Genomic DNA, 23,246 nt, shown 5'->3' on the forward strand with positions numbered 1-23,246 from the left:
TTTTCACACAGTGTCTTGAAGGAAGCAAAAAGACTGGTGCTAGTTTAAAAAAAACACGAATAACTAAACAAACAGAAATACCAAGATAAATGTTGCCAGAGAAGAAAATTGTGCAAGGTGCATTCCAGGCTTCTTTAAAGTCCTACTGGAATTAGCACTGGTTTTAACACACTTGATTGTCTTGCAGTGGAGTTCATGCAATTTAGATTATTTTTCATACCATCACAAGTATCTTGTTTATACATTTAAGAAGATGAAGTAAAATCAAAGTCTAACTTTAATAATTGTAAGTACAGAGATTCCAAGTGGCATTCCTCCTCCTGGAAACACCTGGCTTTTTTAAATCCTGTTTTTCCTCTCCCCCGATTCTGATGTGCATGAGAGACTTTATACAAACAACAGGGGAAGAAATATTACTTTACAAGACAAAGAGTGAAATTAACTACTCAGAGTGCTGTCAAAGGCTCATTGTAAACCTGGGAAAAATAGATAAAAATCAATTTCTGCAAACAAAGTTTCACTTACAGTGTTTTAGACACTCCATAATAGTAGAATGAAAAAAGGTCACGCTGTCTTAATGTTAAGACATGTATATAGTTTAAGAAAATTTTGTCTATAACTTGAGCCTTCACATTTATGTCTCAAAACTGACACACACCTTTAGGTTTCAAACACATTTTAAGTAACGTGAACCAGCAGCAATAATGTGGGATCACAGCCTAAAGAAAGGGATTTGCCTACAAGCTGAGCTTGCATTCAGAGTGTTTCTACAGATGGTTCAATGCAGAAAACCTCTTGAAAACTACCCCAGCTTGATACGAGCTTTACAGGAAAATGAAGAGTAAACTGCCCGTACGGCTCCCCTTGAAGCTCTTTTGAACAGTCATCAGCGTGTCAGCAATGAGCCCCAGTAACTGCATTTTCACACCTCTCTCTCCTTGCAGGAGCATTTCCTTGAGTACTTTTGCTCAGCCTGTAAGTGCACGTCAGCAGCATTACAAGTGCCCAGCGTGTTCTCCCCCATCGCAGTTTCCCATGAAATAATGACAAATTCCCGCAGCCCAGAGCTCCTCCTGTTGCCAGCAGTGCCATTGAAAGACACCAAAGAAAGGCAGGAGAACAAAGGCTGTGCAAGGAAGCGGAGAATAAGCATCAGAAAAAAGTGAGAGAAGTAAAAGACTCTTGGTCATGTCTGGCAGCCCTGGATTTGTGTAATGGATGGGAATGCAGAATTTGTCCTTTGCAGAGGCAAAGGGTGAGAAGACAAATACTTAGGATCCTCACCTGGACTAGCTATTTAAATAAACTTAAGAAAACCCCAACACTATCTGTTCTTTCCCTACAGAGAAAGAAAGATTTCCCTCCAACTACAAGAGAACCTTTTCATAACAAACAATTTGTAACTACCCATGTAAAAGAATCAAGCCAATTTAGTTCTACCTGGAATACAAGCTAAATTCTGGAGCCTGATGGGGAATAGGAGCTCAGACATACTCCTGATCACTATCAGAAATAACAGCAGTCAGCACAGCCAGATGCTGTAACAGTGAAAATATAATTCTAAATCTTAACCATTATTCCAAGTTTGTACTATAACTTGTGAACAGAACTGGGAGGGAGGCACAGTGGAAGAACTACACCCCAGCTACATCCATTTGTCATAGCTCTATTTACTTAATCGAAGTCTCTGATTATGCTAACTGTGCCCCGGAGTTTATGGTCAGAGGTGAGTACAAACCACATTGCATTAGTCATGGTTAGAGGCCTACCTGAAGCTGAAGAAATAAACCTGTCACAGGTACCTCTCACCCACAAAGGACTGTAGAAGCTGAGTCCCTTAATCACTAACGCCAGCATTAATTAAGTGGAGGTTCACCTTTTAATAATTAATGGTGAAAGAGATCTTCTTAGAAGGGCAGCAATGGATGATAATATTGAATAATTCAGCACCACAACCAAAGGAACAATGTCACAGTGACTTTATATGTGAGCATTTGCAACAAAACCCAACAAAAAACACTTGATATGCTGATGGCTTCTTCTTTTCAGGAAAGATTAAAGATACTCTTCCCTACTGAGAGGGCATCAAACAAATCCTGAAACCAGTCTTTAAAACAAAATTAGAAGCAGCTGGTAAAACTGCATGGATGCAAGTGACTTTATGCTGGGCTTACACTCTGCCAGACTCAGGCCCAAAAAATCAGACCCATGGCCCAGTAAAGGCAGTAGCTCCAGTAGGTAGAGCTGCATTCCCAACAGGCCAAATTAGCCACAATACCAAATCAGTTTAATTAGCAAGGAAAAAAAACCCAACAAAACAAACAAAAGATTTTTTCACTCATCCTGTCACTTCACAAAGCTCCAGCAGCAGGGATAGTCTGTGTGTGTCAAGTTCAGAAACCAACAGACAGCTTTTGCAGCTGTTGAGCATTCAAATTTAATTTGCGGTCACAAATCTTGGAGAATTCTAATTTGTTGCCTGGCTAGCAGCTGAGAGGGACCTATACTCCAGGAAAAAAGCAGCAAGATTTCTTTATTGTATGAAAAAAGAATGTGTCTTATATTTAATTGCAGAAGTTTGGCAAAATATCAAAGAGTATGAAAAAAAGATGTTTTTAAAAAAAAAAAAAAAGGGAAAGAAAAAACATCCGAGTGATAGATCAGGAAAGACAAAGGCTGCTGCAGTTCAGCCTCTTTGTCTCACTGCTGGCAAGGATTATTAGCTTGCTGCAGCTTCCCTTAGCAGATGAGGCCAGCCAAATTACATAAAATAAAACGCCTTTGGAATTTCCTTCTTAAATTGTTTTGATGACAAGTTCCTATTAAGAACTGTCATGAATCCATCAGAAAGTAGATGCAGTTTCCTCTGCTTTCTGGGAACTGACCATCACAACTCCTTTTCTGGCACCAAACCCTGACAAAGTAGAACTACTGTGCTACATACCCCTACAGCCACCCCAAGGGAAGAACATGCATCTCCTCGTCTGACAAGACCAGAAAAAAGTAAGATCTTGGACACTAGTCCTGCAAGACCCATGCACAGTGAAGTAGCAGTCACTAGATTTGATGTAAGTATTACTAAGCATCACATGGCAGAGTCCAACCTGTGGCAACTGCAGGGACAGTATTTTGGAGACCATTAGGGATCTGACCCACCAATTAAAAACACCTTGGTATTGACGAGCAGGAAATTACTGATGAGGTTGGAGGATTACTCACCCCCGGTAAGTAAAAATATTTAGTCCTCAGACTAAAGAAATTATATATAAAGATGTAAGAAGCAGCACAGGGGAAACATGAATTTTTAAGAAGTATACGTATGTGCAGATGAACAGCTGCTGAACTGTAATAGCACTCCAAATACTTAAATGCTCTGCAAGAACAAAAAAAACCCACAACACCAGGATGTTTCCTTTTGATTACACAGGGGATTAGGTCATCGATCACAGATGTGTACCACCGGGGAATGGGCAGGGAGGAACAAACAACAAAATGGCCGAGAAGATGCCGAACCTCCCCCGGCCACCCTGAGGCGAGGCCCCAGGCAGCTTCCCTCTCCGCAGCGCATCTCGCCGGCAGCGCCCGCAGCCGCGGGGCAGGCGGTCCCAGCGCCCGGTGGTAACAGCGCCCGGTGGTAACAGCGCCCGGTGGTAACAGCGCCCGGTGGTAACAGCGCCCGGTGGTAACAGCGCCCGGTGGTAACAGCGCCCGGTGGTAACAGCGCCCGGTGGTAACAGCGCCCGGTGGTAACAGCGCCCGGTGGTAACAGCGCCCGGTGGTAACAGCGCCCGGTGGTAACAGCGCCCGGTGGTAACAGCGCCCGGTGGTAACAGCGCCCGGGGCGAGCGGCCCGCATCTCCCCGCAGGCCGGCAGCATTCCAGCGACCCAGGGCCGGCGAAGGGGAGAAGGCGACGCAACAAAAGAGAAAGAAGCGTGCGGGCCCAGCGCCCCGCCCTCGATGCACAGCTCCCGGGAGACCGAGGCGCGGCCGCAGCCCAGCCCTGCGGCACCGCAGCCAGCGGGCACCGCAGGCAGCAGCCGGAGCCGCGGCCGCTCCCAGCACCGTTTGCGCGTCCTCATTTGCGTATTGTTACCTTCGCGCCCGGCAGCGGCCAATCAGCGGCCGCGGCGGCGGCGGGCGGCGCCGCTCACCTGCTGCGGTGGCGCCCGCGGGCGGGGGCGGGGCTGCGGCCTCTCGCTGCGCGGTTCGGCGGCGGCGGCGCGATGGGGTGCGGGGGCTTCGCCTGCGCCCGGAACTGCCTCTGCGCTCTCAACGTGCTCTACACGGTGCGTGGCCGCCGCGCTCAGCCGAGGCGGCGGGAGGGGCGCGGGCTGCCTGGCGGGGTCTTCCCGGCGGGGTCTTCCCCGCCCTGCGGGTTCCACCGGCGGGTGGGGACGGGGGGGGGAAGGGAGTGGCGGGGCTCACTCCGGCCTGAGGCGGCTCCCCGCTGCGGGCTGGTGCGGAGGGGCTGGGGGGGGCGGGCAGGGCAGCTGCCGCCACTCGGTCGCGGCCTCCTGCTGGGGGGAGGGTGGCACCGCTCAGGTCGAGCTTTGTCACCGCGGGGACGTGGCTCCCGGGATCAAAATCCAGGGCACTGGGCGGCTCGGCGGGCGCTGCCTGTCGGGGTGGAGTGTCTGGTCCTGCGTCCCCCCGGCGGGCCGAGCTGGGGAGGGGGCGGCCCGGGGGAGACGGGAGGCCCGGCCCGGCCCTTCCCTTTTTCCCTCTCCGGAGAGGTCGCTGCACCAACCCAGGCGTGAACGGGAAAGGGTTTGTTATTCCTCAGCCAAAGAGCAGAACCTAAATAAGTGCACTTCGGTGGGTGACAAGTGCCATGTCGGTGTGTTTGGCCCTGCAAGACCCGTAGAGACCAAAGCAGACTGGAGAGGGTGGGGGCTGCGCTGGAGAGGCCCCCGGCCCCCTGGCAAGCCGGCTTCCCAGCTCTTCCCTGGGATGGACCAGCGAGGTGCCACGTCTGGCTGCCTGGGGGCTGTGGGGGCATGTATGACGGGTGGGGGGAAAGAAGCGAGCTAAACGGGAATAACTGAATTTCCGGGGAGCTCCAGGCAGGCGCCTGCTTTCCTTTGGGCAAGTTGGAGGACCTGTTTCCAACAGAGAACAATAAAATCTCCAGTTGAGGTTTTTCTCCTCATGATCTATTTTAAAATTACACAAATAGGTAGAAACAGAACTGTGTGTAATGGCTTCTTCTCACAGCACTTCTGAAGAGGTAGTATGACCTCTAATGTTTCATGTTAACAACCACGCTTGGGGATTGCTTTCAGCAAACTGAAGTTGGGATCAGGCAATGCTTGCAGGCAGTTGTATCAGAGCTTTTCTGAAAGCACTGCCAGATCTCGACTGAAGGTGAGACAGGAGAACAAACAGGTCTAATGCTGTTCATCAGAACAGACAGTTCTCATAGCTGGCAGTTGCTGGCCCTGATGGTAATCTCCAGAATGGAGCATGGATGGATGTACGAGTGGCTGTGCTGAAGCCAGTGTTGTTTGTGATTATATTTTTCAGTGTATGAGATGACCCTCCTTTCCTCAGAAAAGAGCAGGACAAAAACCATGATAGGAGAGGCTATGCTATTGTCCATGCTCCCTTGGAGGAGCTTGCCAAGTGGAGCATGTCTGTGGAAAGTCTCTGGAGCATGTTTAGGGAATCCAGCCTACCTGCTGTGAAAGTCACTCAGGTTCCCTGTTATGCTATGGGTTTCCTGTGCAGGGGAGCAGGTAGGCATTGCCTTTTTTGGCATCTGCAGTTGGAGGTAGGTTTAGTGCATGTAGACTGTCATGATGAAGGCAAGTTAGCATCAGAACAGCCCAGGTTGGAAGGGACCTCAGAAGATCACCTTGGACAAATTTTGTAGGACTGTGCCGTCCCAGTGGATGGATTACAGGAGACTGGTCCCATCCCATTTTCTCTATTCAGTAAACTGGAGACTAATGCAAAACTTATTATTAATATTAGTTCTTGAGTTACAGAAGAGTGAGAGAAATCTGGATCTGTCTAACGTAATACATGCACAAGTCTCATTTTGATGTCACGTGGACAGCAGGTGTGTTTTCCGAAGATACCATCTCTTATTCTTACTGCCAAATATTAATCAGGTATAAGGGGTCTGGTGAGTCTTTTGGATGTATTTGGCCTTAGCAAGAGTGATCTTTGAGACCTTGGTAGTTCTGTTTGTAATACCTGTACAATGAACCTATGACCTTAATCTTGCGCTCATGTTTCCTAGACTAGAATTTACTTTGTGGGTGTCACTTGGTATTCTTATGTCTCACCAATGCAGAACATAAGTTTTTGCTAAAGGGAAGGAACAAGTAATTTCAGTTATGGAAACTGGAGTATCTGATTGTTATTTGTTGTGTATAGGTGAGTTGCAAGAATTGCAGAATTAACCTTTAAGGTGTTTAGTTGGCCTGGTGGAATTGATCGAGCAAAGTGTGTGGGACAGAGAATTTGTGTTGTCCAACAAAAACCTGACAATACAAGACGTGGTTTGCAGCAACACCATGAATGATGTGCTTATTTTTTCCCAGCTGGAAAAAATTGCACAAGACAACCAGATCAAGAACTTCATAATCATGTATTTCAATACTGTTAATTCATAGTAAGAAACGGTGGGAAGTGAGTATTTAGGGTAAGAAGGGATATAAGATCAAGTAGGTAACACTACTTGAATTTTTTTCTACCTGACATTGATGTGTCTCTTATCATGTGCTTGAAGTGAATTAACTCTCAGAACCGTATATTGGGGGTTACAGTTTCTATTTTGCTTTTCTTTAAAACACTCCTAGAATACGCTATTTGAGCTTCATTTTTTTATTTTCTTAAAATGCTGTCTTATTTTACTTTTTACAGTAGTACACCGAGGAAAATATATCTCCTGGCAGTAGTAAATCAATTGCTGGTTTAAGGCAGGAAACCAGAAACCCACTAACCTATTTGCTCACGTAACATTATTTTCAGATGGTACTTTGCTGATGCATTTTGTTCTTCTCTGGATTAAGTTAATGTCCTTAGGCCCTGATTCTACTTTTACATTTATTTTATATGAGTAATGCTGGCATCTGTGCTGAGTCTTGCTGACTTCAGTAAAGTTCCTTAGGGGTATTGGAAGAGTAGAGAAAAATAATTGAGACTGCGGGTTGACTGAGCTTGTATGTAATGATGTTTATTGCTGGAATGAAGTCTCACATGGAAAAATGGCATTCAGGGGTCCTTAAAATACTTAGTTTTGGGTATCTGACCAATTTTATCTTTATTCCAATCATATTTACATTTATTGGGGAAAGGCAAACCCATACAAATGGCTTAAAATGCGTGGTCCACAGAGTTCAGCCAAATTTAAGGATTTGTATGTAACTTCCGATCTTCCAGGTATGAGAACCCTAGGTGCTGGCTCCACCAAGATTTTCTCACTTTAACTAGACAAGGATTTCCTTTGGTAGACAGTGTTGCATGTAAGGACAACTGGAGTAATTGTGTTGAAGTGGGAACAGTTGATATCTTATTTCATATCAGAGTCTCAGAAAAGGAAGGGGAAATTCCTAAGTCCTGGCTAATGATGAAAGACTGAAGTGGTAGCTGGACTACAAGATTAAATATTTAAATTTTAAAAAAACCCAAACAACTAGCAGTTCATTTGGATGCTGTATGCTGTTTTTGTCACTGGAACAGTTACTTAATTATTGCTGCAGCAGCAAACATCAACTGTTTGTTGTCATTATGTAAACATCTTGCCTTTGTTTTGATAAGCAGGCTTTCATTTTTCTTACTTGCAAGGTAGCCGTTTGATTTAAAGTAAAACATAATGGTACCTTTCCATTAAAGTTTGTACTTTTTAGTAGCACAGAATTCATTCCACAAGAGGATCCATGTTTCCTCTTAACACTAGTAAGTAATATGATCAAAATAATTTGCTTTATTGTTTTCTAGATTGTCCCTGTTTTTGCATGACTTTCCAAAGTACTGTATTTAAAAGGGTTTTGTTTTTCATTTAGTTTTTTGATGTTGTTTTTATTTTCTTCCCTATTGATGTCTGTTGCTCTCTGGGTGCAGTATTTATTTATAGTGTAATTAGTGCATTTCTGCCCTCTTTACTGAAATTGCTTTTCCTGTATTATGGAAGTATACAAAGATGAGTACAGAAATTCTCAGATTTGGACAGCATGTGTTTGGCATGGTAGGTTTTTTAATAGTGTTTGTCCTAGTTGGCATGTTCCCAAAGCAGGAGGATGAGTACGTGCATTTTCCATGCAGATCTGCTAGCTCCTTCTTCCTTCTCTCTGTGAAGGGGAAACCTGGTGTTTGAGGCAGGGTGAATGTCTGGATTTTCCTAGGATCTGTTTGTGTTTTCTGATTCTTACTGATGGCTGCAATGGCTATGCAGAGCCAGGTACTAGCAGACAGGAATTAGCAGAGTACAGTTCTTGCCTCATGTGTCAACGTGTTCAGCAGTGGTAAATGAACCTGTGAACTCTGCTCAGTTTCATTTTGGTTTTATGTTTGTTCTCAACTGTAAGAAGTGACCAGGAAATAGCCTGCTGTTTGCTGTGTCTGACCGTCTGTGGTCAGCATTTAGGATTGCAGCCTCAGGAGTTTGTCCCAGCACCAGCCTGTGCTGGGCTGGTTTAGCTCATGATCCTAACTGGATGCTCAGAAAATGGGGCAGGTTGCCTTGAAACCATTCCTGTTGTTCTCAAGCACATTTTGAAGGCAGCAGTGTAAGTTGTGCTATCTAGTCTTGACGTGTAAATAAAACAGTGATGCTGAAGATCGTAGGTGTTTGGCAGGGAAGGTTTATGTTGGTCACATCAATTTTGTCTTGGTTTTTGTTTTGTTTTTCCTTTGTTTACATTGGCTTTTTGGTGAGGTTTCTATGCTTATGCGTGAGAACACAGAAGAGTGACTTCAGCAGAAATATAGATTCATGATTTTAAGACTTCCTGTCAGTGCTTGGGAATGCCCTCAGCTATACTGTGTGTAAGTTTAAAGCCAGAGTGACAGAGGTTTGTGATAGCAGGTCAGAATTGAGACATATGCTGGGTCTTTAGACCAGATATGAGTGGGTTTTTTTTTTTTCACTTGTTCAAAGTGCATAGTGGCATTTAGGGCTAGGAAGGCAGACAGTGATTAGTGAAAGAAATGGAGAATGACAGGGCACAGAAGGAGGAGGCTGTGTGGAGCATGGAATGTTTTGATACTGTTGATGTTTTCAGCCAACCTAGCTATGCAGATGGACACTTTGAAAACAGCACAATTACCAAGAAGTCCTTAGAATGCCCTGTAATGGCCTTGTACTTAAATTGGTTGTGTTCTTTCTACTGTTGTTTTTGTGTTGAGGGAGATGGAAGAAGGATCTGTAGGCTCACCAAGCTTCTTGAAAACATTTCACAACTTCTTATAAACAATGAACAAAGGAGCAAACAAAAGTAAATGTTTCAGGAGATAGTTGTTTCTGCTACACAGCAAGAAGCTTGCATTTCCAAAAGCCAGGGAGTATAAAACAGGAGTTAAATCTTACTGCCATTTTAACAGGAAAGAAGCTTGTTGTATGGTCAGAAACAATTTGATCTTTATTATTGGCCAGTAATGTGAAAAACTCTGAACTAGGCCATCAAAGAGAAAGAACTGCCTTCCTTGAGAGGGAAGGCTTCCTTTCCCACAAATTGTTGCTTCCACATTGTGTGTCTCCAGGCTGTTCAGTAACTAGAGTACTGATCACTCCTCCTCATTTAAACAAGTTGCCTAGAGGTGGAAGATTTTGCTTTCTGGAGAAATCTTTGGGAGGTGCACAGAGGTTTTGTTATTGCTCAGCCTTTACTGTACTCTCAATAAAGCTGAAGAAGTACTTTAGGGTGATAAAGTTGCTTACAGTTTGGCTAGCTTACAGCTGTAATGGAAATCAATTTAGCTTAGTCTTAGCTTGCTGAAGATGCACCACTATATACTGCCTGATGTTTTAATGTGCTTTTAGATGAAGTGTTGGGGACCAAAAGAATAATCTTCTAGGTTTTCTATGACTGTGCAGAAGTGGTTTGCAAAAATGAAGGGGAGGGTGGTGAAACTCTACCTTCAAAAAATATACCATTTGAGGTTTAAATTTTAAAGCCCCCTTAAAAAAAGTAGAATATTGAGTTATATGTGGAGAGAGATGTTAGAAAGGATGTTTCATCATGTGTGTAATCTCTCTGGTTTCAGTTCCTGTTCCATATCCAGCCTGACAAGTATTCTGTAAATATTTCCTTTGCTGATACCAATATAAATGCTGTATAATCTTTGTAGCCAGGAATGGTGAGGCTGTATTTCTTGACATTTGAGTTCTGCAATGAAGTTTTTACTAACTCCTTTTGGGACTGAGTTTACAAGAGAACAGTGAGAACACTAACTTTTGTGTATGACTTCCTAGCGAGCAGTCTGAGCTAGCTGAAATGCTGAAAAGTTGCTAGCTAGTCAGAACAGTCTTATGGCTTCCTTTTGAAAGAAGGTGTAACTGATTTTGGTGTTTTAGTTGTTTCTCAGTGGTGGTGTTTAGTGAAATAATTTATCAATATCTTGGTTTCTTCTTGTAGACTAAGCTAGTGGATAAGTACACAAGGAGTAAGTGTCAAGAGAAATACATTTTTCCAGTATGGAAACCAGGAAAATGAGCAGCTATTTGCACAAGAGAATGTGAATTTAAAGACTAGAGCAAATCAGATTTAAAAATTTTTTTTATTTTTTTATTAATTTTTTTTGTAGAAGTAGTGATTTTATGCAGCAGTAAGGGGAAAGAAAACCACAACAAATACTGTAAAGGCTAATGCTTTAATCGTGTTAATAAGTTAACTGGAGAACAGAACAACCAAACTTGTAATGACTTTGCCTCTATGATAAATAAATTCTTCTTTGTCTAGGAGTTGTCATTTTTGAAACATCTCTGAAATTCAAATGTGTGTGGATGTGTATATATATATATGCATAAAAACATACTGGAAGTCACTTGAAGTCTGATCAATTCCACCAATCTTGAACTTGCAAGCCCTGCGTTTTTTCCTGTAGAGATGTTGACATTGGAGTAACATTTTGTCTATTGACAAAAAAGCACTCTGTCATAGTGCCATCACTGACATCAAGTGTCAGTTGCTATTAGATTATCCCTAGGCTTTGTCAGCCTAGACAAAGTTTTCATGGCTCTGTGTTGCTTTTCTGGTTTGTGGACTGTATGTGCATCTTTCTGTGAGAGGTAGCTCCAGCTTGAGATTATAATAAATTGTTTTAAGACCTGCCGAGTTTCTATGTAAACCTGCCCTCAGTGAACATGACCTTTTAAATAACTTCAGAGAATGACACTTGTAGTTGTGTTTTTGAAGCTTTGCAAGTACTTTTGAAGAATCATTAATTGCTTTTTTTGTTATTGAGAGACTTCCTGACTACTTGTAAGATGGTGTTTTGTTGATATGGGGTTTAGGAACTGCTGGTAGTCTCTTGGTAAGTGCTAAATCTGTCTCTTATCTGCCTATGTTGTGAAGAGCACAGAGTTTCAATGGTGGAAGAACTGGTGGTGTGTGGTAATCTTGGTTGGAAGGGACTTCTGGGTCTTCTGTACATGCTCCTGCTCAGAGCAGGATTACAAATAACACTTGTGGTCAGCTGTGGCTTTGTCTCCTGCATCTTGAAAACCTCCCAGAAGAAAGATTATGACCTTTCTGAGTACTGTTCCAAACTGCCTTGCAGGTGTTTTGTCTAATTCCAATCTGAACCTCCCAAGCCATTACTTGTGGTTGTTGCCACTTGTTTTGTGGTCAGTCAATCCTGAGAAGAGTTTGCCTTCATTGTTTTTGTAATGCATCTTCACCTTTAGTTGCTTTTAGGTTGTCCCTAGGCAGCCTCTTTGTCAGCCTAAACAAACTCCATCACCTGCTTCTCAAACATCATCCTCAAGGCTCCAGGCCATTTTAGTTACTCTCTACAGGTTCTCAAATTCCTTTTTGACCTGGGGGGCTTGAAATAGGACACAGGATTAGAGCTGCAGTCTCACCAGCATTAGGTTTCCTTTGATTACACTCTTCTTGGCTTTCCCTACTTGCACTGAGAGCAGGTTCTTGGCTCACATTCAGCTTGACAACCAGTATGATCCCTGGGTCTATCTCAGTAAGGCTGTTCAACAGGTCTTTTCCCAGGCTCTCCCGGAGCACCCCAGGAACAGAATTTTGGACTGCATGAGGTCCCTGTGGCTTATTCCTCAAGTTTATCAAGGTCTGTTTTAGTTTATTATCTGTTTGGATAGTCAGTCACTCTTCTTTGTTTAGTAACATCCAGAAATTTTCTGAGGATTTGTTCTGTCTTTTATTACCCAGATTGTTGATGAAGGTACTGTGTAATATTGGACCAGTATCAGCGTTGGTGGTGCTTCTTACCTGCTACCAGGTGGATGCTGTGCCATTGATTACTACCCTTTAAGCTCAGTAGTCCCGCTTGTTGTCATTCAGTCTAGCAGGTCATTTCTTCAACCCATGCCTTTTCAGCTTATGAATGAAACAACTGTGGGAAACAGGATCACCAAACAGATCACCAAAAACTGGACTGTGATTTCATGTATTTATGGTACATTTATCAAGCAAATATTTGGAATGTTAGTAGCAAGGCTAGCTTCATGTAAGTATAATCATGTAGGCAAAATGGAGTTCTACTTCAGTCTTCCAAGGATGATGCTGTTTTCTTTGGGGGAGTTCTGGTGCTGTGAAACATGATTTCAATAAAATAAAATGTGACATTCAGAAGCTCCATACAGAATCCTTTTTCCTGTATTTAACAGAAATATATTGCTTTTTTTTACATAAGTAAATAAAGCTTATATGTTTAGATTGTACATCTAAAAGTAGTTAGGGTCACTAAGTAATTTTGTTTCAAAATCATTTTACTACAAAATGTTGGCAGATTCACTTTTAGAAATAGAGTATCTAAATCCTTTTGTTTCTAAACACTGGATGCAAAGCTTGAAAATTACTCTCTAAAATAACATGATCAAAAGAGAAACTAAACTATTTTATGTTATTTTCCAAAACCAGTTACCTGATCCCTGAACATCTGAGCATCAACAATTAGTTATAAAAGACAGAGAGGCTTTTTTTCTACTTGAAAATCATGGCAGTTCTTTATTGAGTGTGTGACAGTTTCTAACAGAAGAGCTTTTTGGACCAGGGCTTGTGGTAGTAACTTTTAGTGTTTACATGCTAATTTCACATAGATGCCAGAATAATGGATGCTTAGATATGTAGCAGCAGCAAGAAGTAGCCAGTACCCTGCAGTTCATGCACTGCATTTATCCAGTAGTGCTTTAGGCACAGATTTTGTTTAAGACTTCTTTTGATTTTGATACTTTAAGAATAAAACTTATTTCATGTAAGTGTTTTTTGACCTCTTATGAAATGAGCAAAGAGCTAAACAAATATGCATTTTGGTATCCTGGAGGCAGATTGGTTAAAGTGAAGATTTGCATGCAGTCATAGTTCTAGCAGAAGAAAGAAGCATTGGTGAAAATCATGAGGAACCAAGTTTCTTCGGCTTTTCTTTATGAAATAAATTGAAATTTGACATTGCACTTGAGGTTTGTAGTTGAAATGTGTGTTCAGTTTTTAGAAGATGATGCGGAGCATGGGACATCAGCCAGCACTTTGCAATGGGAAATTGGGTTATGTGATTATTTTGTTCACTTCTGATGCGTATGTGGAAAAATATTCCCAGTGGTATAAGACAATGAAATAAAGTGAATGGCCACAGATCAGAACAGCTAGATCTTGCATTTTAATGCTTGATTAGCAAGGTTAATTTTCATTGTTGTAACATCAGGAAGTTCAGCATGCATTCAGAAAATCTGTCTGCGGCAGAGCCAAGGCTTTGTTTTGTTTTATTTATTCTTCCCCTCTCATTGACATCTTGGCCCAGTGCTTTTGTTTTAACTAAGCATGGGGATTAAGGCTTTTTGTTTGAGATGCAAAGACTAAAGTGAATTATCCCTAAAACTCTACTGGTATTGAACAATTTCAGTAAATTTTATACCATTCTCTTGTCTCTTCATGGTGTAAGAGAGAGGTGCAGGTGTGACAAAAATCCTCCATTTCTTCTTGCAGACTCTCTTAAATTTCTCATTGGATTACTGGCTTTTGGCAAAAAAAAAATGTTTGGTATGTGTTCCCATGTGAACACATGAAAAAAACACCCACCATGCTCTTGATGAGCATCACTACTTGTCTTATTAGCTTCTTTAATGTTATTTTGGATTTTCATGTTTCAAAGCAGCATTACATTCGTCAGCCTTCTAAAAGGTACTGAAGTTGAAAAAACACTTGCTGTAGGGTAAGTATACTGAAATTATATGTTGGAAATTTCTTTTTTTTTTTTCACTCTTCTGGATAAGCAGTAAAACATAATGAGATAAGTTGTTTGAATGGAAACTGTTGAGCAAGTGTTGGTGCTTGCATTGTATTTATAGTCAAATAAAGCCAAGCAGTTGGACTAGACGAAGCACTTACAGTTTTGGGGTGGGTTTTTTTGTTTGTTTGGAGTTTTTTGGCTTTTTTTTTTTTTAATAATGGTACAACTTATAGATACTTTTTTTGTTAGACTGGGGTTTTGCAAAGTTAAAACTTTTTGTTGAGTTGGTGTTATTTAACAGATAATGTAAGAGACAATACATTATACCTATGCCTAACTGTTTCAAACGAGAGTGTTGGGTGTCTTCTGCACTGGACATCTGGGTGGGCTTTGTCTGCAGCTTCCCTCCTGCTGTACCTCATTACAGATTTCTCTGCAGCTTTCCATGTTGAATTTTTTTTTTGTTCTGTGTTTTTGGCATGGAAACAGGAAAGGCTGGTCCTTCCTGCCCATGTAAACAATAAATCCCACTGAACTAACTGGGGCAGATTCTGCATGCCTTCCCTGAATATCATCTTTAAAAGGAAGGAAACAGTGTAAGTGCTTTGGGTATTGAAAAGAGGATTGACTTCATAGTAGAGCTATATTTTTTTTTTTTTTGCAGAAGTATGCAGCAGAGACAGGGTGCCTTTATTGTTTTACTACATGAAGTCCTTGAGATAGAGATCAAAAAAGAATTTTCATGTGACTTTGTTAACTGTTTTGTTATATCATCAACTACGTAGAAGCTTCTCTAATGAGTTAAGACAGCTGTGTTTCTGATACAGTAAATTTTGGCAAAGTGCACTTTTTTACATCTTCACAGCTGTGGAGCTGTATGTCCTGTTTTCTTGAAGTATACTGCCTGTGTTTCAGAAGACATCTGGAATTTTCAATGTTCTTCCATTCTGTGAATGAAAGCCTATGATTTTAGCTTATTTGTCAATTCTGTTATATACTGCACTTGAGTGTCTCTAGTCAGTCACAGATAATGCAATGTGGCTTGACTTGTAGGTGGGTTAAGTTGTAACAGCTCTGCATTAACAGTGTTGAAGAATATGCGTGCCTTAAAACATCTGGAACTGAAGTTACCTCTACAGTGAAGTAGAGGATTGGTCTGTTTAGGCTTGTACTTCTCTTTGCACTGTAAAGAACAGTATTACCTTTCTAATAACAACTTTAATGTAAATCACGGAGTATTAGGGGTTGGAAGGGACTTCTAGAGATCATTGAGTCCAACCCCACTGCCAGAGCAGGACCAAAAAAACCCAAACAAAAAAACACCCCCCCACAAAAACCCCTACCAACCAAACTGTCACTGTTTGACTTGGGTTCGACAACAATGCTCTCGATCCCCAAACCAACAAAAACCAACCAACAAAACAAAACAACAAACAAACCAAACAGAACAAAACAAAACAAACAAAAAAACCCAACCAAACAAAAAAACCCAAAACCTTGGGCAGATCACTCAGAAAGGCATCCAGACAGGTCTTGAAAGTCTCCAGAGAAGAGGACTCTGCAGCATCTCCTGGGAGCCTGTCCCAGTGCTCTGTAACCCTCACAGTAAAGAAGTCCTTCCTCATGTTGAGGTGAAACTTCCTCTGCTGGAGTTTGAATCCATTGCCCCTCATCCTATTGCAGGGCACTAGTTAAAAGAGCTTGTCCCTGCCTTCTTGATGCCCAGCCCTCATGTATTTGTAGACATTAATTAGATTCCCCCCCTCAACCTTCTCCTCTCTAGACTGAAAAACCCCAGGTCTCTTAGCCTTTCCTCACAATGCAGGTTTTCCAGTCCCTTAATCATCCTCGTAGCCCTCTGTTGGACTCTCTCAAGTAGATCCCTGTCCTTCTTGAGCTGAGGAGCCCAGAACTGGACACAGTACTCCAAGTGAGGTCTCACCAGGGCTGAGTAGAAGGGGAGGAGAACCTCCCTTGATCTGCTGGAGACACTCCTCTTAATGCACCCCAAGATACCATTGGCCTTCTTGGCCACAAGGGCACATTTTTGTCTGATGGATAACTTGTTGTCTACCAGGACTCCAAGGTCCTTCTCCATGGACTCTGCTCTCTAGCTGATTCACCTCCTAGTCTGTACTGGTGCATTTTGTTGTTCCTTCCCAGGTGTGGGACTTTGCATTTGCTCTTGCTGAATGTACCTGTGTGTAGGTTGAGCCTCTTTTAATGTGCAGTCTAACTTTGTTGTCTTTTCCTTCCAGCTGGTAAGCCTGCTGCTGATTGGAATTGCAACATGGGGAGTCAGCTTCGGACTCATCTGTAGCTTCAGAGTTGTTGGAGTGGTAATTGCAGTAGGAATCTTCCTCTTCCTTATTGCCTTAGTTGGATTGATTGGTGCAGTGAAACATCATCAAGTACTGCTATTCTTTGTATCCTTTTAATGCATTACATGGATCGCAGCTTGGTTCAAGCTATGTAAACAAACCTGCTCTGTCAGCTGAGACAGATGTGGGAGGTGCTTCAGAAACAGGACAGAAATTTACAATCTTAATTTTGTTAAGTGCAGTCTAAATTTAACTTCCTTCCCATTTCACTTTATTCCCGCTTCCTTTTTTCTTCCTTGTTTGTGCTCTGGAAGTTGAAGTATTTTTAATTTTTGAGAATTTTTTTATGGTGGGTCACTGTGTCACAGTTGCTTCTTACTGTGTGTTCAGCTTTACACCAAGCTAGACCATGTGAACTGTTAATGCTTAACTGTAGAGAAAAGTAGTACCTCCAGATAGCAAGCTGGTTGTAGCTGGCAGGGGAATGCATTGTGGGTAGTACATAACTTCTTTTTCACACCTAGTCTTTAACTGCAAACCCATGGTAGAACTGAGCCCAGGCCTTCTCTGTGGGCTTTGCTCCCCCTTTATGCTTACTGACACTCTGTAAGCAGTCTGCAGTGCTGCCTTGCATGACAAAATTGATGTTTGGATGAGAAAAGAGATTCATCAGATAGCATTCTTATTTTTCTGGTTGCCATCTATGAATAATTAGTGACCTCCACTTTACAAATGGTTTAATTGCATGAGTTAAGTATCTGCCTCTGACACAGCAGCCAAATTGTGAAGATGGTGTCAACTCTGAAAATGTGAACTTTAGTATAAAGGTTTGTTCATTTTGTTACATATGCGTTTCTGATGCATTAGTACAAAAGCGTGTAAAACTGTATTAAAAGCAACTCTTACTTTTAAAAATTCTAGGCTAAGTTTATCTTTTGTAATTGGAAGACTATGACATTGAAAAAAAATAATTTGAATATGCAATACTCAGAAAAGTATTTTCTTTACTACTTTAAGTGAAGGGTCTTGAAATGATCACATGAGCCCCTAAAGCTGGATACATTTACTGTAGATTTTTCTCTCTCAAAGCTCCTTTTATTAACCTCTCTGCTCATATTGTCTTGCTAGGCAAGGACCACCTAACCCAGAAATACCAGCTACATACAGTAGTAGCCAAAATGAGATAATATATGGTGACTGAGTTCTTGGAACATTATTTGGGTCATCTTTTCCACATCCAGACAGAACTTATTTCTATAATTCTTTTGTTTTAAAGGAATGACTGTTATCCAATGAAATAAGGAATACCAGTAGGCATATGTGTTACAAAAGCAGAATTAATTTCAAAGTATTTCCTTAACTATTGTTTCTAGTACATGATTATTCTTTTTCTAGTTTTTATTGTCCAGTTTTCTGTCTCCTGTGCCTGTTTGGCACTAAACAAGGAACAGCAGGTAAGAAAAGGTTCTTGACTTCTCAGTTAATCTGTAGCATAATATTACAAATATATATACACATATGCACACACACACATACACATATTTATATACAGTTTTCCACAAAAGGAAGACAGCATATTTTAAGAAAGTCAACGTTATCCTTTTGATTAAAAACTAGACCTTAGGCAGTGCTTGGCTCTGGTAGCTAGAAGTAAATACATTTGGGTCCTAAAATAATGACTTTCAGCTGTCTTTATTTATTTATTTATTTATTTTTGTATTTTTATGCTTCCAGTCTGGGTTTATGGTCACAAATGTAGCAGCATGATATATTGACTATATCGTGTGTTTAGCTATCCCATATAATCTGGTGAAATCTACAGTAATGCTCATGTAAAGATGATAAAGCCACTGAATTATTCTTGTGTAACTGAAAAGGTTGTAACTATGTTAGAAATGGAGGTGACCCTTGGGTGTGGAAGTCAAACCAGCCTCCATGGAGTATGGAGACTAAGGGCTTACTTCGTAAGAAGCAGTCAAAGGTACAGTGACTAAGTAATCAGCTGTTACATGTAAGTGCACTTTCTGTTTAAAGTCTGAGCAATCCTAGTTAGATGAGCTGCACGTCCCATTACTAGTGCTCTTGATGGGTTTAGGAAAAAGAAGGAACTGAATTATAACCACAAATGTGCTGCTGCTAGTAGGTGCTGCTGTTTCATTAGCTACACAGGCCGCTTGAACATTCAAGTCATTCTGTGATACATTACCATGTTAGACTTCAAGATCTGAAGGTTTTAGTTATGGAATTATTAACTTGGCCTAGTATAGTTGTTTCAAACGAAATGCAGAACAGTTCAGATAATGCAATATTTGCTTATGTCTTCTAGAGTCAACTTCTAGAGGTGGGATGGAATAACTCTAAAAGCGCGAGAACAGATGTTGAGAGAAGTCTGAATTGTTGTGGATTTAGAGTTTTTGATCCATATGAACCCTGCTCCTCTGTAAGTTCTTGAAGTTTGAAAAAACATAACTTTCTCTCATTTTGTTTGTTCAGAAATGTATAATTGTTTTCACAGTTGCAGAAAGCAGAGTTTTTAAACGCATGTGTAAGGTAGTTGTCACAATTATACTAAGCTCTTTAATTATTGGAAACAGAGCACCCTGCAAAGTTCTATTCCATTATCATTTGTATATGTGCTTTTTTTAAGTCTTTTAAAACCACTGGAGTGTTGTTCATGGCTGGTAGTCTTTTATAGAGCTAACTAGATGCTTACAATCAATGAAGTGTGATCAGAAAATGAAGTGCAGTTCTCTGTAACTGCTACAGGATTGCTTTAGAAATCGTCAGTGTCAACCATGCGCACCGATAATAGAAGAATACTCTGAAATGGTGCTGAGGTTTGTTGGAGGCATAGGACTCTTCTTCAGTTTCACAGAGGTGAGTGAGTATAACGTTGGAATACAGAGTGCTTTTCCCCCACTTTTAAGGTTTTCTTTTGTGAAACAGTTAAATCTAAGGGCCAGAACTGTCAGTACTATCTCAGAAGTCAAATAATGAGATGTGTCAGATTTTTGCAGGCTATCAGCTTGCTCAAGTCTGCTGAAAGGAGAGTTTGTCTTTATTCAACACTGGGAGTTCTTGCAGGATTATGTTGTTTAGACTACAAACCACAGCTAGATACCACATAAAAATGTGATGCAGTAAACTTTAAGTTTTGCGGGAAGTTAGCTATTCAGGTTTACCATTCTCCAAAAGCAATGAATGTTGTTGCTTTACCTTGTTCCCCTGTTCTTCCCACCTCCCTGCACCTGTGCACACACATGGTCTTTGAGACTTCTTAGTTTTGGGATTATTTGGTTTTGTTCCTCCTGTAGTGCAAAGATACAGGTTAATGATGGGTGAACTGTGTTTTGAACTCCTTGCTTTAGTACCCAGATGATAAATATATTTGCTGTGTTGATTTGTGGATAAAAATCCTCAGGACAGGTCTTTCATAACCCCACAGTATAGCACGTGAAAATACTCCTCCTGCTGCTTAATGCAGTTTTCAGAAAGTTTGTAGATACTAGAGCAATGAGAGATGCAGCAACTTAAACAGAATCAATCTGACATCTGCCCTCATTTTCTTTACTAAAAATGTGAAGTTGTTGGGACAGGGGAAGGTGATTGTGAGGAATGATAAGATTTGAAAATGTCTGAGAAAAATAGCCTTATACTTCATTGGTTACTGTAAAATGACACAGTTTGGAGGATTTGTTTATTATTACACTAAAAAACAGGTTTATGATATTGATCATTTGGGGAGGGGGAAGAATAATTTAATGGTGGACATGCCTATGTGAAATAAATTGTCTTGCATTGCAAATATGTTTTTGGCTTTTGTGTTTTATTCTTCTCTCTGTTGCTAGGTTAGGTATGAATTCATTTTGTGAAGGTACATTCTTTTTTCTAATTAAGAAAGCTGGCATGTGGTTGTGCAACTGTAGTATCAGTAAAATATCCTAAGCTTGTGTACTGGAAACTCATTGTCAGGATTTCATGTTTGAAACAAATTTTGTAAAAGTGGTGAAAGATGGGGTGGAAGCCCTCTGCTTAATGATATCTTTCTTTTTTTGTTTTCAGATTCTGGGAGTGTGGCTGACATATAGGTACAGGAACCAAAAGGACCCTCGTGCAAACCCTAGTGCGTTTCTTTGATAAGGTTATGAAGGACTGAATCTTCTCTCTGCACCCTGTACTTCAAAATACTGATTCTTCATAGTTAGGTATTTCTCCATAATAGGAATTCTACATATACCCAAAAGAAAACTTTTTTTCCATAAGAGATTTGTAGTTTTCATATTTAATTTTCCACTATTTTTTTTCTAAGAATCTCTATCTTGAAGTAGACTGGTGCATTCAGTAGCTAGGCAGAGTCAAAACGCTGCTCTGAGCTGGTTAAATAACTCTTTAAAACTTTGATAATTGATAGGTGGAACTCTATACAGTAAGCTTTACAGCACTACTGTCTTCTCTGGTGTCCAAAAATACCCTAAAGTATTTTCTGCTGTATTCATTGATTTCATAAATTCTTGTGATTTCTCATTAAAGTGATAAAAATATATGGTAGATGGTTGGACTGTTTGATTTGATTAGGCTTTAGGATGAACTCCAGTCAACTTTTTTGTCCTAGTAATGATCTACCACTTTCCTGTTAAGCTAAAAATAGAAGCTAAAGATGTTACTTTCTGTAGTGCACATAAGTATGTTAATGACTACTGTAGTCTTGACCCCTCCCCTCCCTGTTTGTTTTTGCATTTCTGGTAGCTTTAGAATTCTGTTGAGAATAAAAATAATTCTTTTTAATGGATATCTTCACTATGATAACAATGAATGAAGAAAACCAGAAGAATGTAATCTGCAGCTGATTAACTTGAAACTTTTGTTTTCTTTGACAAGTGAATGAAGTTTGGTATTTGCACAACATCAGAATTAATACTGGTCTGTCATCATTAGTTGTAAGAAAATTCATGTCTGGGAAGTTGTTGTATAGCTATTTTTTCAGATGGTGTAAAATTATTGTTGTAATAACTCAGCAGTGTGTATATTCCTCTGTCATCCAAGTAACAGTCTTGATTTCATGAGAGATTGAATGACGTGTAAAAAAGAAAGAAGAAAAAGAAAGTAAAAACATAAATAAATTGTGGTTTCCAGTAGTTTGTGTTTAAAAACAAACCAAAACACCAAAACAAAAAAAGACAATAATTAAAATTGGAACAGTACATTAGCCATGTAGTTAAGTGTTGTCTGAGCTGAAGGAAAGTATGATGGTCCCTCTTCCAACCAGTAACAGGAGTGATGCACCTCAGCTGGAACATCAGACATCTAAACACCCAAAGTGTATAATGTTTCATTCATTTCTAATCACACTGAATTGCAGACCTGCACTGCACCTTTTCATTCAATTGCTGCTTCTGGTGTAGTAGGCAGCTGCTGCAGCCTGAGAGACAGCTCTGCAGGAAGGGGTATAGTATTAAGTCCATCTGCCCAGAATTGCAGCAGCTGAGCTGAGGGAGCTGGAAAGGAAGACAGGGCAGGCAGAAGTGTGTTCTCATACAGTCTCACTTTTACTAGGGACATGCCTTCATGCCTTCAAAGGAGACAAAAGTAAGTTGAAATAGATGCTTGTCAGAACACTGTCAGAGTTTTATGTGCCCAGTGCTCCTAAAGAAGGAATTGTCTTGGAGGGGAAGAGTTGAACCCGAAGCCAGAGGGATGGATGACAACTTGCTGAAAACATTCTGTCAGGTGTAGCGAAGTCTTCAACGTCTGCTGCCAGCGCCATCTCCTGGTCTTCAGACTGTCGATTGCTGCTGGGTACGTTGAGAAGTATTGGTGTCTCGTTTAAGCACGTACTTTATGCTGCTGCTTCACACTTCAGAGCTTCAGTTTTTACTTCTTTTTTCCTAATTGTTTTTAGTGCTTTTTAGTAGGTCCGGTTTAATAAATGTGGTAGGTGATACTGGAGTGCACATGTGCTTCACTGAGAAAATACTGAAAATGTTACCCGTTCAGAAACTCTCATGTCTCAGAACATGTGGATTTGTTTTAGTAGTCAAAAGGCAGATCCATGGATTGCATGGTTTTAAGTTTTTATATCATATTAATAATACTTTGTCTCTTCAAGATTGTGATTTAAAAAAAAGTAACAATGTACACAATTATTGATATTTACATCAGAGGTATGGATTCACTTTCAGAACCTAATTCCTAAGGGAGGGCAGTAAACCACATTGAGTCTGACCTTGTTTTTTGGGGAGGAAGAGAGTAGCCTCCCTCAGGAGAGGTCTGACTCGCATGTCATTGTACAAGAGATGTACTGTTCTGAGTATTGAAATAGAACATTTTTTAAACGTATTTTACTTTCAGTGGGCATCTTGGTGGGTTTTGTCTTTGAATTTCATTGCTTTGTCTTCTTGAGAAAATTCTGATGGTCATATAAATGTTTTTTTAATTGGTTTCTAGAGGCATTTGAATTTTTATCTGAGTTTAAGAATTTGGCTTAATTGTAACCAGATTTTCTAGAAGCTATTTACAGCAGCAAAGTCAGAAAAGTGCACAGTTTGACTTGGAGCAT

The 23,246-nt window shown here is 40.8% G+C and overlaps 1 protein-coding gene across 1 annotated transcript; it reads left to right on the forward strand.

Moving 5' to 3' along the window:
- The first annotated feature begins 4,171 nt into the window (after nt 1–4,171).
- TSPAN13 (tetraspanin 13) lies at nt 4,172–22,636 on the forward strand. The gene is made up of 6 exons (XM_051610173.1): nt 4,172–4,288; nt 16,628–16,795; nt 18,064–18,144; nt 19,017–19,130; nt 19,457–19,567; nt 20,753–22,636. The coding sequence occupies exons 1-6, from the start codon at nt 4,226–4,228 to the stop codon at nt 20,825–20,827; spliced, it is 612 nt and encodes a 203-aa protein (XP_051466133.1). The 5' UTR covers nt 4,172–4,225; the 3' UTR covers nt 20,828–22,636.
- The last annotated feature ends 610 nt before the right edge of the window (nt 22,637–23,246 follow it).

The sequence above is a fragment of the Apus apus genome, chromosome 2, assembly GCF_020740795.1.
Source record: "Apus apus isolate bApuApu2 chromosome 2, bApuApu2.pri.cur, whole genome shotgun sequence".
Classification (NCBI taxonomy): domain Eukaryota; kingdom Metazoa; phylum Chordata; class Aves; order Apodiformes; family Apodidae; genus Apus; species Apus apus.